At 39.1% G+C, this 16,524-nt stretch overlaps 1 protein-coding gene across 3 annotated transcripts in view; it reads left to right on the forward strand.

Moving 5' to 3' along the window:
- The window catches only part of MAP3K21 (mitogen-activated protein kinase kinase kinase 21), a 43,825-nt gene that overhangs the window by 10,244 nt on the left and 17,057 nt on the right, over window positions 1–16,524 (forward strand). For all 3 annotated transcript variants that reach the window (XM_075412246.1, XM_075412252.1, XM_075412260.1), the window contains exons 2-4: window positions 7,900–8,080; window positions 12,983–13,131; window positions 13,883–14,058. In XM_075412246.1, coding sequence (XP_075268361.1) covers window positions 7,900–8,080; window positions 12,983–13,131; window positions 13,883–14,058 — 506 coding nt within the window. The remainder of the gene's footprint in view (window positions 1–7,899; window positions 8,081–12,982; window positions 13,132–13,882; window positions 14,059–16,524) is intronic.

The following is a 16,524-nucleotide window of genomic DNA, read 5'->3' on the forward strand; positions in this document are numbered from 1 at the left end:
AGAATGAATATTCTTGTTTTTTAAATTGAATCTTGAAAGAGTTATTTGACTAATGATAGGTAAGTTAACTTGTTAGTTCTGAAGGAAGGTAACCTCTGTCAGCTCTTGCCGCTGGATGCCATTTTTGAGATTATAAACCTCAGCTGCATTGCCCTGGTGAATTTTGTATGTTGCATATATAGATTTACTTTATTTTGAAGGGAATGGCTTGAATTTTGGGTTAGGGAGGTCATTAATGTTTTCTGAAAGTTTCTGTTGGAGGAAAAACTGTATCTGATGCGTTACACGTTGGCTAAGACTCCTTTTGCAAGTTGGATATAATAGCTGTAGTTTACCTTGCACTTTGTTTTTTTAGGAATAAGTAGCAGTTCCTTAAAAAAATAAATAAATCACTATTTCACAACAAGGGTGGTGTTCTTTAAGGAACGGATAGGCAGCCGCTTTGTTCCGTAGAGTTTGAAACTAGAGGAATATCTTAGTCAGGAATGACTGATTCACCACCTAGCTATTATTACTAGTTGTTCTCTAACATTTCTTTCTAATCTACCTGCATTTTTGGCCACTGCTTTTATTGCACAGCTGCCCTTTAAAAACTAATAGCAAGCAAAGAAGAAAGAGCTTAAAACAAAGTAATTGCTGTTTCAAATAAGCAGGGAAGTTCCTGCTAAGTGCCGCATAACTGAGTGTTCAGACTTTTGAAGCTAAGTTTCAGCGTTGACCGATTTCCGTGTAATTATAAAATTATGGAGGAATTGCTGTAATGAGGTAATTTTTCTTAAATGTAGTATGTAAATCGGAGAACTAAGCTCGATATTTTATTAAACAGAGTACTTGAGAATGTTTAGTGTACAGTCTGCTTTTGACTTTTTGCTGATGCAATATCCAAATTCTGCATTTTTCAGAATTTACTGAAGATTCGCTGTTAAAGGATGATTATTTGAATGTCTAATTATAAACGCTTGTTACCTCTGGTACTTCCTCTTACGGCACAATAGAAAATTCTGTTTTGCATTACAGAACTATCTGAACAGCAAGTGAAGCACAAATGGCAGGCAGTAAAGTAACTCGCAGCATCTGCAGCCTGTGCCAATAACTTGTTAAAACTGCTTCTTTCTCTCAAGTTTCCGTGTGCGAAAGTTGCTTTAATAATGGTTATTAAAAAAGCGAAGGGGAAGCAGAAAATGGTGATGCAAGGTGTGTTGAAGCTGTTGAAATCTCTCATCCCTCTTTCTCTCTCTTCTCCTCGTATGCCATTTTCCCTGCCATTCCCATGCTTTGGTGGTTTTCTCGTGCCACATGTCCCGCTGGGGGGTGGGTTTTTCTGACGAAGTTGGTGTGTATTTGTCAATTCGTGCTGTCAAGGACTTTTTGCGTCAAGTCTTGTCTTGTTTTAGCTTTCCAATTGGGAACACTTTGTTCAGGAATTTTTTTAATGTATGTTGGCTCCCATGAGGTGGGATTCTTTTTCTGGTTTTTAGGCTAGATGTTTTTGGACAAATACATTTAAGAACAAACTGTTGCTTTCAGTTTCGTGTGAAAATTAAGAAATGGTTATATGCTTGCTTTATAGGGATATAGTTGATAGAGGAGCATGGTATCCCTATAACAAAAAGTAGAGAAATGCCTCCTGCATATGCAATCAGTGTTTAAAGGATGAAATTCCCTTGCTGATGGTGAGCTCTGAACTTCCTCTGGTGAGCTAACCACATTCTGACAGATACTGGCTACAGAGGGGTAACAGTTGCTATCTTGAGAGCCCGTAGGAGAAAAGCAAGGTATTTAAGCAGCAGTGCTGTAAAGGCAAATGTATCCTCTTTTGTATGTATTGAAGATGTTCTGACCGGTTAATGTTTTCACTGTGGTAGTTAATCTGTGGTTTCAACGCTGTTTTCACTGTGATAGTTAATTTGCAGTTTAAAAACTGGGCATGACATCTCTAAGGAGTGTTGAAATTTTAATTTCTAATTACAGTCGGCACTAAACAGCAGCTCCAAGTAACGGAGGTGAGTCTCTTAATATTGACAAGGTATTGTGTTTCGTTAGCTGAATATGCAACGTTTAAGAAGGTTTTTTTTTACTACCTGTTAGTTCCCAGGTAAAGAAACAAGGTTGCCCTGCTGGTTCTGTTGCGTGTTGATTCAGTGAATGAACAGGAACCAGATTCACTTGCAAACAGTTGGAGAGGGAACTGCCTGGGTGTGGGGGGACAGGTGACAGTAGCAGCATTGTCTGGACAATCTCTGTTTGCAAGTGGAGGTATATAGTATAACATCTTTCTTTTCCTTCTGGTGTTCTCTAAGGATGTGTGGTGGTAAATGTAGTGGGCACGTAGGCAGTCGTAGCTATTGTCATAGTAACTTAAACATCTATGCTATTAAATAGCTTATATTTATGAAAAAACCATGATAGTCAGCTATTTAGCAAACTGTAGACAAGATAGCAAGAAGCAGTTGATGGCAAATAACTAACTAGAGAAAATATGGTTGCTTAACATTTTATTTTTGGTAACAACAAAGGAAAATATAAAGAGGATAGGAGAGATAGAAAGGACTTAAGTATCTGAGTGCTTCAGGATGATATTTTTTAAGTTTAAGCATTAAAAGATAGCTTGAATTCAGTACATCTAAACTATTAAAAAGGTATTCAATCTTTTGACTTGGCTTCTCCCAGAATACCTCGTTTACTCAGTTGGTTTAAATGGCTTCTAACTGAGAACGGTCACCTGAAAGCGCTGGAATGCATTATGAAATAAAACTGTTTTTGACTGCACAAAGGCTTTGGATTTCAAGAAACTTAGCAAATGAAATATTGTATGAAATGGGGATTTTGAGATAGACAAGGTTGGAGAAACATAATCTATAAGTTCTAGTTACAAAAAGAAAAGTAAGACTGTAGGAAATAATCTGCATTAGAAGAGTAGCATCGAAAAGCTTGGTGCTGGGTGGAGGTTTCCTGGGTACGCTGCCAGCTAAAGGGTCTGCCCAGGCTTCCCTCGGGCTTGCTGTGAATACTGTTTCTTAAGCTACATGATTTTTAAGAAATAAAAAGGAGAGAAGCTGAGGCAAGAATGTGAGCCTTTTATTTAAAATTACACTTTAAACAAAAAGCTTGCAATTTAAACGAATACCTTCAGTTTCCTCTCTAGACTTTCAGCTTAGTCCGGAGGGTAGCGCTGGGGGTGTAGTTCTGGGCCTGTCTGAATTTGGGAGAGCAGGCACGCACCTTGGGAATCTGAGTTGTCTACATGTGCGCTTTTGTATTATTTCTTGACTGGTTACAGCCTACCTGTCCATATCTAGGCTCTCAGCTCTTCTCCCTCACCCCCCATAAAGTTCAATCCAAGCTCTCAGGAAAAGAGAATGAAGCAGAGAAGGCAGATCTTGTCCAAATCTGGCCAGACCTGGCCTGCCAGTTTCTGCATCTCTAGCCCGGGCTGCTGCAGTTGATGTCTTACCTTTTGCTCTCAGTAGCTCTGAGCAAGGGTTACTGCCAGAGGGGCGAGTTCGGAGGTGGAGTGTTGGAAAGGGAATGGCACAGGAAAAGGAGAGGGGGACTGGGAGCATTTGGGTGGGGTTTTACTGGGACTTCTGCTTCCTTTTGAAGCCGAAATTCTGTGCTTTTCCTGACTAAAGAGCAGCTTGTATGGGAACAGTAGTGGCTCGGCAGAGAGGTGTTGCTGGTTCTGTTTTAATTAGAGGGACATGGACTTGGGAGGTACTGGCTGGCTCAGCAGGTCCAGTTCCATTGCAGTCTTGGGCAACTACGTGGTAGGTTTAGTTTTAAAAAGTGTGCAGAACATCTTATCTGCATCATGTTACACCATAAAATACTTGCAGTCTGCCATACGATTAGTGGAAAAAGAGTCCAGCTGTAACTGTGATAATGCAGCAAACAAGCAGGAAAGGTTAATAGCAGTGCTATTTCAGGAACGTTTTTGACAGGAGTGTACATTGGATCTTGTGACTTTTTTTGAGGAGTAAACTGTGCTTTACACTGCAGAGGAGGGCCAAAAAGGTGGGTGGAAGAAAAGAGGCAATATCTTGAAATCTGATATGAGAGACTCCCCACCCTTGTAGCTCCGGATCTAGAACTGAGTTTAGTCACGAGCATGCATGTAAAATGGATCAGCCAGGGCAGCTCGGAGACTATTTTATCGGCAAGAGCACCAGTGATGTAGGTCTGCATCCTGTGTCTAGATATGGCTAACTTCTGTTCTCGTAACTTTTCGCAACCTTTGTTTAGCCTAGCAATAAGGACAAGCTCTTCTGATTTTATATAAATAAAAGACATTACAGGATCCTAACTATTCTACTTGTATTTTCTGTCTGTGCTCCAGTTTAAGTTCCTGCTGTTGAATGTATATATGCAGTTCTGGTCATCCAGTGTATCATACGAGATCTTATGCTTTCTACAATTCTAGTGATACTTCCCTGTTTCTACTAAAAAGCTCCTTTTTTAGTGCCTGTTAGAATCGCATGAGCAACTTGCACAACTGTGAGTAGCTGCTGTTTTGGTTTTCTAGCCAGAATAGCCAGACTTTTCTTCTTCCTTCACCTCTGCTTTATAGCTGTAGATTTTAGGATTGATCTGTGTCCAGCTTTGCATGTTTTCTAATATGATGATGTGATCTTCCTCGGAGTGGGCAGTCTCTTCTGACTCTGCTGTCAGTTCTTGAAATGCACTTTGTATTTTTGCACTGATTGCAAATCAGCATGTGAAGCAAAATTGCTTCATGATGAACACCAGTGATAATTTCCCTTTATGGTGATAACTTTATACAACCTATATCCTGATTTTCCTTTATACAACTGCTGTGTGGAATTCTTTGATTAATACTCTGTCTGTACGATTAAACTTCCTAAAAGGTATTCATATCTGCTCAGGTCTGCTACCTTATCTCTTTCTAAGAAACCATCTATCCCGACTAAATCGGATTAGTGTGACATGAGCTATTTGTAATGTAATTCTGCTGTATTTTTACTGCTTTTTCTATGCCTGGATGTCCTGAATTACTGTCCTCGATTGGTTTTCTTCAAAATCTATTCTAACATGGCATTTAAGTTAACTTGTTATCTGTAGTAGAGTGAATATAATAGTTATCTTGAATATAAATTTACTTTCATTCTGTCATAGAGTGCCATAACTTTACAGATTCATAGAAATGTTGGATAGTAGACGTAGACTTTTCACAACATCAGTCTTGCTCTGAGTGGGGATTGACATCCTGAGGTCTGTTCCAACCCAAATTCTTTCATAATTCAACGGGCTGCTTCCTTCGGTGATCTAGGATGACTATACTTGGATTTCCAAGTTCTTTTTCGTTATATTAGACAGCTTAAGAGTGTAAGTTTTTTTCATCTGTATGGTTAAATAGCAATATCTTTGTTACAGATGCTGTTATAATGTTACATGTATTTCATTCAGAATAGTCACAGTCTCTGGTTTTGCTTATGTGAAAACAAATGAGGTGGACATAGGATTTCCTACACTTCTGCATTCCTAATCAAATTCAGGTTTTTTGGTAGGTTTGAATTTATTTTCAGATGGTCTTTGTACTTTAAAATATTTTAGTCTGTGTTTGCCAGAAGGAAAGCACTAATGTAAGTATGAACTTTACTCTTTGTGGAAAGTAAAAAGTCTGAAAATGTTGAAATTAAACCAGAAAGTGCTGAACTGGCTCTTGCCCAACTTAATATTGCAAGTGTATTGGAATCTGAAAAGGCAATTTAAGGGATTTGAAAAAGAAACGAGTTGGGGGTGAGTGAAGAGGGTGAGTAGGAGACTGCAGAAGTGACTTCTCACAGGTTGGCAGCCAGCAAGGTCCAGGAAGCCGAGGAGGTGGCAGAAGGATGCTGTAGCACAGGTTGCTAGGCTACCGCGAGGGAAGCACTTTCAGAGCACTACTCAGCTATGCCGAGCATTTTTACTACCCAGCTGCTAAGTCATCTGTGTGTAGTATTGCTGTGTTCCTGGCTACCGGCCCGAAAGGGAAGTTTGAACTGCAAAGAAACGTTGCCCCTTTGTAGGATGAAACCTGGCCGCATGCCAGTTATTACCTTTTGCAAGACTGACTGTTTTTGGTTTCGGTCACATTGACTGACAAGGAATGTCAGGAATTCTGCTGAACATGTTTGAAACGGAATAGCAAACAATAGGTCTTTGATTCAAGTATAAAAGTATAAAAACTCTTGCATGAATTTAACTTGTTCTGGTGGTGCTGACTGGTGAGCTCTTGGTTTGCCTATACCGTTTTGGCTTTCATCTACTCTGTGCTAAGAAGCTTACTGAAAACGGAATGTGGGCTTTCTTTTCATCTGGATTTGATCTCATTTTTGAAATATTTGCGAGAGTGTAGTCAATCTGTAGCAGTAAAAATGATTTATTGAAACTGCAAATGTGAGGTCATCAGTTTTTCCTCTGTAAGGGAAGGTAATTCTTCATCTGCTTTTTTATTAATGGGTTCCCGGTAATGTGTTTTGCTGTACATACAGTTGGAAAACACATGTATTTATGATTCTTCTTATTTGTAATTTAACCTTTGATCTTTGTCCCTGGAGATCATTTTAATGGGAAGTTAAAGCCAACAGTTAACTACCACAGGCAGTGACAGAAGAACTGAATACGGAATTAAAATTATGGTGTGTTAATGAGGATTCCTTTGCATCTGTTGTCTCTCTCCTTGTGAGCTCTAGCACAATAACCTCGTTCACTTTTCATTTACCGCTGTTTTGTGAAGGTGTGTTACATTTCTGCCAATACTGCTGTATTACAAACAAGTCAGATGCTGAATGCACTCTGTAGGATGCAACAGCAAAAAGAGATAATTTACTCTTTGACATCCATGAAGGTGCAGTGGGTATAATGTCACATGGATTTGATCCAAGTCCGTGTCCTGTTGCCGGCTGGGGACTCCCAAGGCAGGCAGCTCCCCTGGTATATAGTCTCCCAACTTGTATTCATTTGTGGCCCAGGGATTTCTTGAACTTAAACCCACTTTTTGATATAGATGCTCTTTATTAAGTTGTCTTCTGTGAATTTTTATAGGTGCTTTTTAAATCTGTGTAAAAATAATAGCATTCACGTACTATGCCAAGAATTCCAAAGTTCACCTACCTGTGTGTTGTGTGAACAACTGCCACGTGTTTGATTCCTATCTGCTAATTTTGCTCGATGATGTCCGTTCCTTGTGTTGCGAAACTGTGATCAATTGTTGCCTATAGCTTTCTGCATTCCATGGGTGGTGGTACGAATTCTGTTCTCGGATGTTTCTTTTCCTGGGGAAGACTACTAACCATTTCTTGTAGCTGTGTGTATGCTGCTCTGAGCACCCTGGCTATGTCCTTCTCTGTGCCTCTTTCAGTTCTGTTATGTACAGTTTGAGATGCGTAGGAGCCAGGATTGGGTGCAGTATTAAGGATGCATTTTAAACAGTGACATAATGTGTCCTGCTTTGTTTTCTAAGTCTTTTACAAGAATTCTTAACAGTTGTCTTTGTTTTACTGCTACTGCTATTTTTATTACTTCAGAATCTTGTTCCAAAGTGAATAACTTTCTCACAGCCTGTCATCATCTGTGGAATGTTAGGATTTGGGGCTTTCTTAAACTTAGGTGCTTTACTTTATATCTCTTTACAATGGATTTCTTGTGCTAGTTTAATATCTGCACACACAGTTACATAAAGAAGTCTTGACAGTCTAGGTATTTCTCACTTTTATAGCTTAGAATAGCTTAGAATTATCAAAAACCTTTTTCACGTTTATAAAAATGGCACTAATATTTTCACAACATTTAAAGTATACAATTATCTGTGCAGTACAAGTTGTATGTGAGATTAATAACAGGGCTGGAAATTTTTATTTGATTCCCATTGCATTAATTTACAAACTCAATCTTTTGCAGTTTTGTTGCTAGAGAAGATGGAACATGATGACATTTGTAATAAAACTCTGAAGATTACAGACTTTGGTCTGGCTAGAGAGTGGCACAGAACAACCAAAATGAGTGCAGCAGGGACTTACGCGTGGATGGCTCCAGAAGTTATCAAGTCCTCCATGTTTTCTAAAGGAAGTGATATTTGGAGGTAAGAAGTTTGTTTGCTGAAGACAATGTTTGGTAGAACTATGTTGAGGGTTTTGAAGGAGTTTTTATTTGGATTGTTTTGGTGGTTTCCTATGTTATTGTCTCAGTGTATGGCAAGTAGAGCTGTTCTAAGAAATGTGTTTATTTCTTAGCATGTAGTTCATTTGATCTACCTTTGGTTATTTGTGACTTACAAATTAGGAGAGGGAAAATAACAGAAAAGCTTTTTTTTCTTAAGAAAGCAAGATCTCATTAAGAGAAGCCTTTGAAATATCTATTGGTTAAGATACCTAAGTATTTTATGTGGAGTCTTAATATAAACATCCATATGCTCTTAATACATTAACGTATGATTGATCTCATATTGGTATGTTCATGTCAGATGTCTGAAAAGTCTCATTCTGTATAAGGAAATGAGACCAACCAGTTATTACCTGATATGTCTGATAAATAGAAATAAGCTGCAAATCAGAACTTTGCCAAATGTTTACTTGAATTAGTGCCGTTTTTTAGGAATCTAGAATGTCATCATGTGTAAAAGCGAACATCAGATATAAGCTTTGATATTTATAGAGATTTTCCTTCCAGCAGCTGGAGTGAGGAGAGTGTGTTCAGCACAAAATTGTTTTAACTTGCTTTCTAATTTTAAAGGTGGGAAACTCCCTATGTTAGATTTGTGAATTTCTTGTTAAAGACATTATTGTGGATCATATAAATAACATGGCTCTCAACACTGATGCTATTTTTGAGTGGTCTAGGGTGGGATACTTGTATTGTAGAAAGCTAATTTAAACTTTCGTTTTAATTTAGTTCTGGTTTGTGAGTGGGGAAAAGCAGTGATTACACAATAGGCTCTAAAAGCTGCTGTGCCTCACCCTTAAAAGTCTACATTTACTTTCGTTTTGAAATGTTTTCTCTCTGAAGGATCCAAGGTAGCTATTTGGGGAAGGAGGGGAGGACTTTAATCTGTTCTCTCATGCCTACTTATGCATGTTCTGTGTTGTATAATTCTTAAATAGGGTCCTATTTTGCTTAGATGCCTGATATTCTACAGCATGAAGTAATACTTTTGGTATTCTCAGAATGAATTTATATCTGCGCTACTGTTTTGTGACACCCATTTGTCTTGTGTCTGGAACTGATTTTCAGCATTTTGTTCACATCAGTCTGAGTTGATGCCCAGTTAAGAAACGTCTTTGGCTTCATTCTTTTTTCCATTCTTTCTTCCTTTTTTTCTTTAAGTTTTTTTTTTTTCTTTTGCGGGGTGGAGGTTGGGTGTAGGCGTTTCCCTAATCAGCTGTATTCCATGCTTAATTACAGGTCCTGTCCAGTCTTGTTGCTGTGATTTTAGGTATCTGAGGGGGTATGCTTTGGTGCAATTATTTTATATTCTGCTGCAACATTAGTTTACATTTTTGGAACCTACAGTATTTCTCTTCTTCGCCTTCTCTCCTGCACGCCTCTCTTATAAAAATGTAAGTATTTAGCTCAATGATGGACATCTAACAGGAGAGGTTTTTAAGTAGAAAGGCTGTGATGTACAGTGTAGTTTAGACCTTCTTGGCTTCTAAAGATTTTCTGCTTACTGCACCTCGATCTGTTCTGTTGCTTATCTTTACTCTTTCTTTAAAAGAAAAGCAAATAAAAAATACCCTGGTTATGGGAGTGTTTTTTGTTTTAAAAAACATTCAGGTTACAAATGTAAGTATGAGTCTCTCTAAGACAAGAACACAGTATATGTCAAGAAAGTTCTAAGCTTCGCTTACACATACTGAGTCTCCAAAAGAAGTCTGCAGACCTCTTATTACAAAAAAAGTAATACCCACAAGCATACCCACATTTGCAGCTAGTCTTCCAGACTAACCAGGGCTCGGGAATGTTGTGGGAGTATTTCCCGAGCAGAGGCTTCCAGGTTGTGTGTTCTCAGGTGTCTTCCCAGATAGCAGAGGTGGTGCTGTCCAGGCCCTGCATGTGTATCCTTTGCTTCCCAAACTTTCCAAAGACTGCATGTATTACTCTTTGGTATGTGCTTCCAAATTCCCAAACAAGAATTCTGCTCTGTCAGCCCTACCCTTCCATCGATCATCACACGCTTCGTAGCGGTATCTCATCTTGGTTTTGTGTATGGGGCCTGATGGTGCAAATATGCCCCCGGATTTCCGAGCGCTGGTGGCACGCTTCAGCAGTGGTCTTCACAGCAACGCGTGCCTCCGCCGTACAAGCTCTTGGCAAAGCTGGGGAGCGCTTGCTGTTCAGGCAGAATCAGGAGCTGCGTTTGCCTGACACATTCATAGCATTCTGGAGTGATTCATGTAGCAACGCTTAGTAACCTCTGCTTTAGAAGATGGGCTGTAGAGTAAAATAAACTCTGAGAATTTGATCAGCTTTTAAAATATGTAAAAACAGCAAGTTATAGCTGGAATGAGATATAGTAAGGCTTAAATCACGTTTGATGGCAGGAGAATAATGAAAATACTTAAAAGGACATCTTGAATGTGTGTCAGTTTTTATGATTTAAAAATGTGTAATTCAAGCATATTATGCCTGTTTTTTTGGCCTTTGCTGAAGATGGAAAAGGAGATGGCTTTTGCTCTTTTAAAAAAAGCTTTTTCTTAGAAGCTCTGGCTGTTCATTGCACAACTATATGTGGGCTGGTGAAATTTAACACACAAAGTAGCTACTTCTGTAGTTGAGAGAGTTAATAAGTAGTTGTTGTCCTAGAGAATGATAGATCAGTGCCTCCCAAAAACTCCAGCGTGGCAGGACTAGAGTGTCTTTAGGGTTCCTCCCCGCAGTTTCCTCCCCCCAGCGCTGACTTTTGGTGCATAGACTAAGACTGCTTTTATTAAAAGAGATGCTTTCAGGCTATTACTGTGTTGGTCTGTTTCAAATTTTGCAGCCACCTTTTTGGCACTGTTGAGAACTACTTAGGATTAAGGGCTTGGATTGTAAATACAGCTAAAGCGAATAGTGTGACACAGCTTTTTATTAAAGATTATTTCTTTTTAGTTAAATTTATTGTTCTGCTTAACTTCAGAGTTCATGCTAAAATATGTGTAGAATAGTCTGAACACGGGGATTCCTTGAATTAAGAACAGTCTACGCTTGCTGAGAGGGCATGACATTATTTTTACGCTTTCTCTAAGCACACAGATCAGATGTAGTTCAGTAGAACTCCTCCATCACGCATAAAATGTGTGTGTACTGCAGGAAGTGGTGCACTCGTCAGAAGTACCACTGGTTTAAAACAAAATAGGAATGCATTACTTTTATCCTTCTTTGAGTATATAAGCAAGTGCTGAGAATAGACTGGAAAAAATTGGGTGGAAATATTAAGAAGCCCAAGACTTCTGTTTTTATTCTGTTTTTTAGGAACAGACCGTATTCCTCAGTTTTTGATTAACTGTTAGCTCTGTAAATTCATCAGTTTTTCAAAGATTTTATGATAGGCAAAACTTCTTAGATAAACAGAACATAGATAAACAAAACACTGCCGGTATTTGTGCTGTTACTGCGTAGTTTGCTGTCTTGTTTATTGAAGTGATGTTGTAAGGTCTTGTATAATGCTGAATGACTTTTTCTCATTAAGGAGAGAGTGATAGAAGAACGTTGATAGTGTGTGGTGTTCCGCCTGTCACGTCTGCTGTAGCTGAAGTGGTCTTTCTAGTATTGAGCGGTACATAGCTTTTACCTCCCCCGTGCTGTATGCATTTCTCCTCGTGTAGGAGAGTTCAGTCCAGGCCTGCAAAGCTTGCAGGTAGGTTCTCCACACACCTGGAGAGAAAGGGCAAGAGCAATGCTTTGTATTCTGTTTTTCCCCTTTGCCTGCTCACTCTACTATTCAAAAGCAGCAATAGGTTGTCCTATGTATCCTTGTTCTACAGGTGGTGGTTCCATGGCAGGAAGAGAGGAGGGGAAACAACAAACCCAGTCATTAAGTCCACTTCAGACTTACGTTCTAAAATGAGTAATTCCTACTTCCACAGACATGACTGTGAAAGCTATCCGTTCCAGTGGTGGTGGAGTAGGAGCTCTAGAGCAAGAGCAGCGAGCGTGCTGTCCCAGCCCTTTGTAGGGGCTTGGATCATTTGAGCAAGCCAGGCGTTGGGCATACAGTCCCAAGGAAGGTAAAAGCGGCACCCAACTCTCCTTCTGGAGTGGAGAGCATAACAGAAATTCGTACGACTAAAGTTGTTGCAATAGCAATTCCTCTGATTCCTGATTTCTGTATCTGACGCTGAGCAAAGGTCTCTTCGTGCCACCATGTTTCACTGGCGACAATGTTGTTTGGGGCGCTTTTTTTTTTTTTCCAGTATGGAGAAATTAGTTGTGTGTGTAATCATTTCTCAATCTTGTTGCATCTTCTGTGGGAAGAAAAAAGTTAACAAGCCTTTATATAACGCACAAGGGATTAGAAATGCAAACTTCCAGACAAAGCTGGGACTTTTCTCCTGTTTTTTATTACTATTATTAAAAAAAAAAAAAATAGCATGTACCTCTAGGTAAATTGTTGTGACATGTTTGGGCAGGGGAATGCCCTGAATGCTCTGCTGAGGTTTTCTTCTCCCTTTTGGTTGATTTTTGGTGGGCAGAAGATTGCTTGGTTTCGTGTCGTTCAGATTTCTGATTATAAATGAGACTTACATGATACTAGCCTTTCTGTAAAAGTGACTGCAGGCTACATCTTGAATAGGAAGGTGAGCCAGTCTTAGTCGCATCGAATTTGGTGGTTAATTGGTATTAGTGGAAAGGCGCAAGATGGCTACAGTAGAGCTGACTCTTAAAGACGTTCACCTTTGACATGGGAATTGGAGTGCATGGTTGGACAGATGCTTGTTTGTTCTTGAGGAAACAATGTGTCAGTATTCAGAAAATAACTGTTAAAAAAAATTACCTTTTGTAGTTACGGAGTGCTGCTGTGGGAACTGCTTACAGGAGAAGTTCCTTACCGTGGCATTGATGGCCTTGCTGTGGCTTACGGAGTTGCTGTCAATAAGCTTACTTTGCCCATTCCATCCACCTGCCCTGAGCCATTTGCAAAACTAATGAAAGGTATCTATGTTGTTTCTTCCTATGTAGCGAAATAATCATGTTTTGGGAGTATGTATCCTTGCCTGTAATAGTCCTGGGGTTGCAAAGTAAACACCTCGTGATAATTTGCTGTGTACAAAGTATTTTGTTTTTCTTTTGACAGCGATCTGGTGTTACAGGCAGTTGAATGTGTCATACAGCATTACAGTGTACCGCAGAAGTTCTTCAGTAGTGACAGAGTACATTTTGTGCTCTGGTTTTACTGATTTTCTTTTACACTCAAATTGCATTAATTTTCATAAACTACAGGGTATACTACAGATCAATACAAGATAAAGATTAAAATCCCAAGGGGAAGAATGGCAAATGCCGTTTTTTCCTTATTGTTTCTCATTGTTTCTTCCTGAGTGTCAGAAAAGTTTTGGAAATGCTTTAGAGAGAAATAAACATTGCTTGCTAATAGCTATTTCCTTGTGTTTGCTGAATTTCTTTACCTTTTATATGTATCACTTCTGTGCAGTGCTGCTAGTGTTGCTATTTCAGATCCTAGAGACAGAGATGGAAAAAAAATTGGTTATTAATACAAAACCAGTCCTCTTAGTATGGGTAGGTAGATGTCACTTCTGTAAATGGAAAAGGAACTAGAGAAGTCTTGTGGATTAAGGGAGCACGTTAGAACTTGAAGTACAGTAGCAAGTAACTTGAAATTCATGTAGTTCTTCAAGAAATTCTATGTATTATTAAAAACTGATGGGATTTTGATAAATTCTAGAATGCTGGGAGCAGGACCCTCATATCCGACCATCGTTTGCCTTAATTCTTGAACAGCTTACTGCCATTGAAGGGGCAGTTATGACGGAAATGCCTCAAGAGTCTTTCCATTCCATGCAAGATGACTGGAAATTGGAAATTCAGCAAATATTCAATGAATTGAGGACCAAGGAAAAAGTAAGTTGATTTTTCCAGTTGCATGGCAGTGAAGGGAGGGTGTGTGTGTATGTGATTTATGTGATACAGCAGTTTTGAACTTCTGAATTGTAGCTTACCAATACAATACTAGAGACCTGATTTAGTAGTAGAGATACACTTGAGAGGATAAACTACATGGAAGAGAGTGTTTACTCTCTCATTAAAACATTATTAATTTAAGTTGCTTATTCTTGTTGGTGGATGTACTGTTCTTAAATTCCATTAATGTGTTTTTGGACAGTATTTTAAGATAAAGCCGTAACTGTCTTGCAGCAGACTTACTTTAGAAAAATGTTTGAATACTGGTTTTCTCAAATATCGGACAACAATGCTTTTCCCCTTTCTTAACTAAAAAAATGAACAGTTCTGTATGCTAAAACTATAGCTAGAGGTATTGTAACGGAAGTGAAATGTTAAATTTGACAGGAATAATAATGTTAGTGTAGCAAGTGAGGGTTATCATATGAATGGCTCATTCAAGAAGCACAGGCAGTTGAAAAAGAAACATATCCACACCTATCTCCCGAAAGAAAACAGGTTGTTGGTCTGTAAATGTGGCAGATAGGCTCTTTCTAAAACAGTTGAGTTTTTTTCTTGGATATTTGAATGTGTCACTTAAGAAACAAAACAGTTCTTTTACCCCATAGCTAACCCTTAGGACGACTGCACATTTTCAGTTGCTGCTGAATATTCTCCTCAGCTGTGGGAATGAAAAACTTTTCCTTCTGTTACATGACTGTATCACATGGCTCCTTTTCCAAAACTGCAGTAGTGCTTTTATCTCCCTTCTTCCTGAACAGACTGATAATATTGATCTCTTTCAGTGTTGCAGTTTTGGAAGTCTTCTTGCCAGATGTTAAGATCATCGATTAGGTCAAACTTGTACTCATGAATCAGCAAATTCAGTTTTTGTTTATTATCCAGATTCCTGTCACTGATCTTATTTCCATGTTCTCATATCATGATATGTTTGTTCTAAATGAGCCCTCACCATTAATGTTCTTTGCCCTCTCTTTTAGTTACTTCAACTAGATTTTAATCATCCTGAGGTTTGTATTTTCCTTTAAACAACTTGATAAAGATAACAGCTGGAATAGGCCAGGTGTCCTCTTGAGTACCTCTTAGAAATGCTTCTAGTAGGAACAGATTCCTTCTTTTCAGGTCATTGTTGCCCAGTACATATTTGTTGTCATTTTCGTGAAATGGTAGTAGGTGAGGAAGAACAGAATTGAGATGCAGTGACTTGTGAAGAAATCTTTATGAAAGATGTAGTCACTTAACTGGACAAAGGTAAAAACTAAGCTGTGATCTTGCAAGCCACTGTCAGAAGCCCTTGTCCCTCACTTCTTATCAAGTGTCACAAGCGTCCGTTTGTGGACTGTTGGCTGGTGATGGGTGTGAGATCAGCATATGTGGTATCAGAATTTATTGATCACCACTAAGATTGCAGTATCGACAGTAATAGGTACTTCCTGTCTGCCTTTTCCTTCACCGTCTGCTTTTCCCTCTTCCGTTTTGGTTCGCAGGACTGGGTAAGCGTTGTCTGTGTAGTCTGTGCCCTGCCTGCAGTGGGCATGCAGGTTGCTAGAGCTGGGCTGTGCACCTCTCTAGCTGCCAGATCTCTTCCTTTCCACACGGGTTATGCTCCCTCTACAGAGCGTAGAGCCTTGCCTTTTTCCTTGCCATAGTGTCACTGGCCACTGCATTTACTTGCCACAACCTGCCATAGGGCATAACTCTCTTTTCTGCCCCTCCAGCAACTGCTCAACCAACCATTTCCCCCTTTTTACTCTGGGAGCATTTGTAACAGGCATTCCCATTCTGTTGTTTGTTTTGTTGGTGGTTTTTTTTTTTTATTTTCTGGAGGTGTTAGTCCAGTATGAGATTTCCTATTGAAGAAAAACATGACTAAATCAAATTTAGGATTAAAGAAGTCAGCACAGAGGTTTGGGAGAAGAGTCATATTTTTGGTGTAAAAGTGAGTTAAGCTTAATTAGGGAGGGGAAAATGTAAAATGAAATTTACTTCTCACATGCCAAAGTAAATGCATCTCCAAAGGCATCATTCTTGTTTAAGAATGAAAGCATGTAACTGACTTAGACAGGGTTTTCATATGTGCGGGCTTATTTGATTTGGCACATTATCAATTTTACTAACAGGTACTAGGGAGAAAGTAATGTCTATGAAGTATTTGTATAATAATAATAAAAAAAACCAAAAAAAACCTGCATGGCGTCTCATGCCCTGTAAAAGAGGAACTTCTGTAGCTGGAGGAATTTCCTTGGGCTTGCTGTAAAGAAGCGATGGTGACGCCCGCTCCAAGAGAAGATCACAATCTTCTTTTGACAAACGTTCTTGAGCAACTTAAATACAGAATTCTTTCCTAGCTTCCTTACAATGGATGTTTTAATTGTGGAGTAGCGTAAAAACATTGCATAACTAATT

Source organism: Opisthocomus hoazin, chromosome 2 (assembly GCF_030867145.1).
Source record: "Opisthocomus hoazin isolate bOpiHoa1 chromosome 2, bOpiHoa1.hap1, whole genome shotgun sequence".
Lineage (NCBI taxonomy): Eukaryota > Metazoa > Chordata > Aves > Opisthocomiformes > Opisthocomidae > Opisthocomus > Opisthocomus hoazin.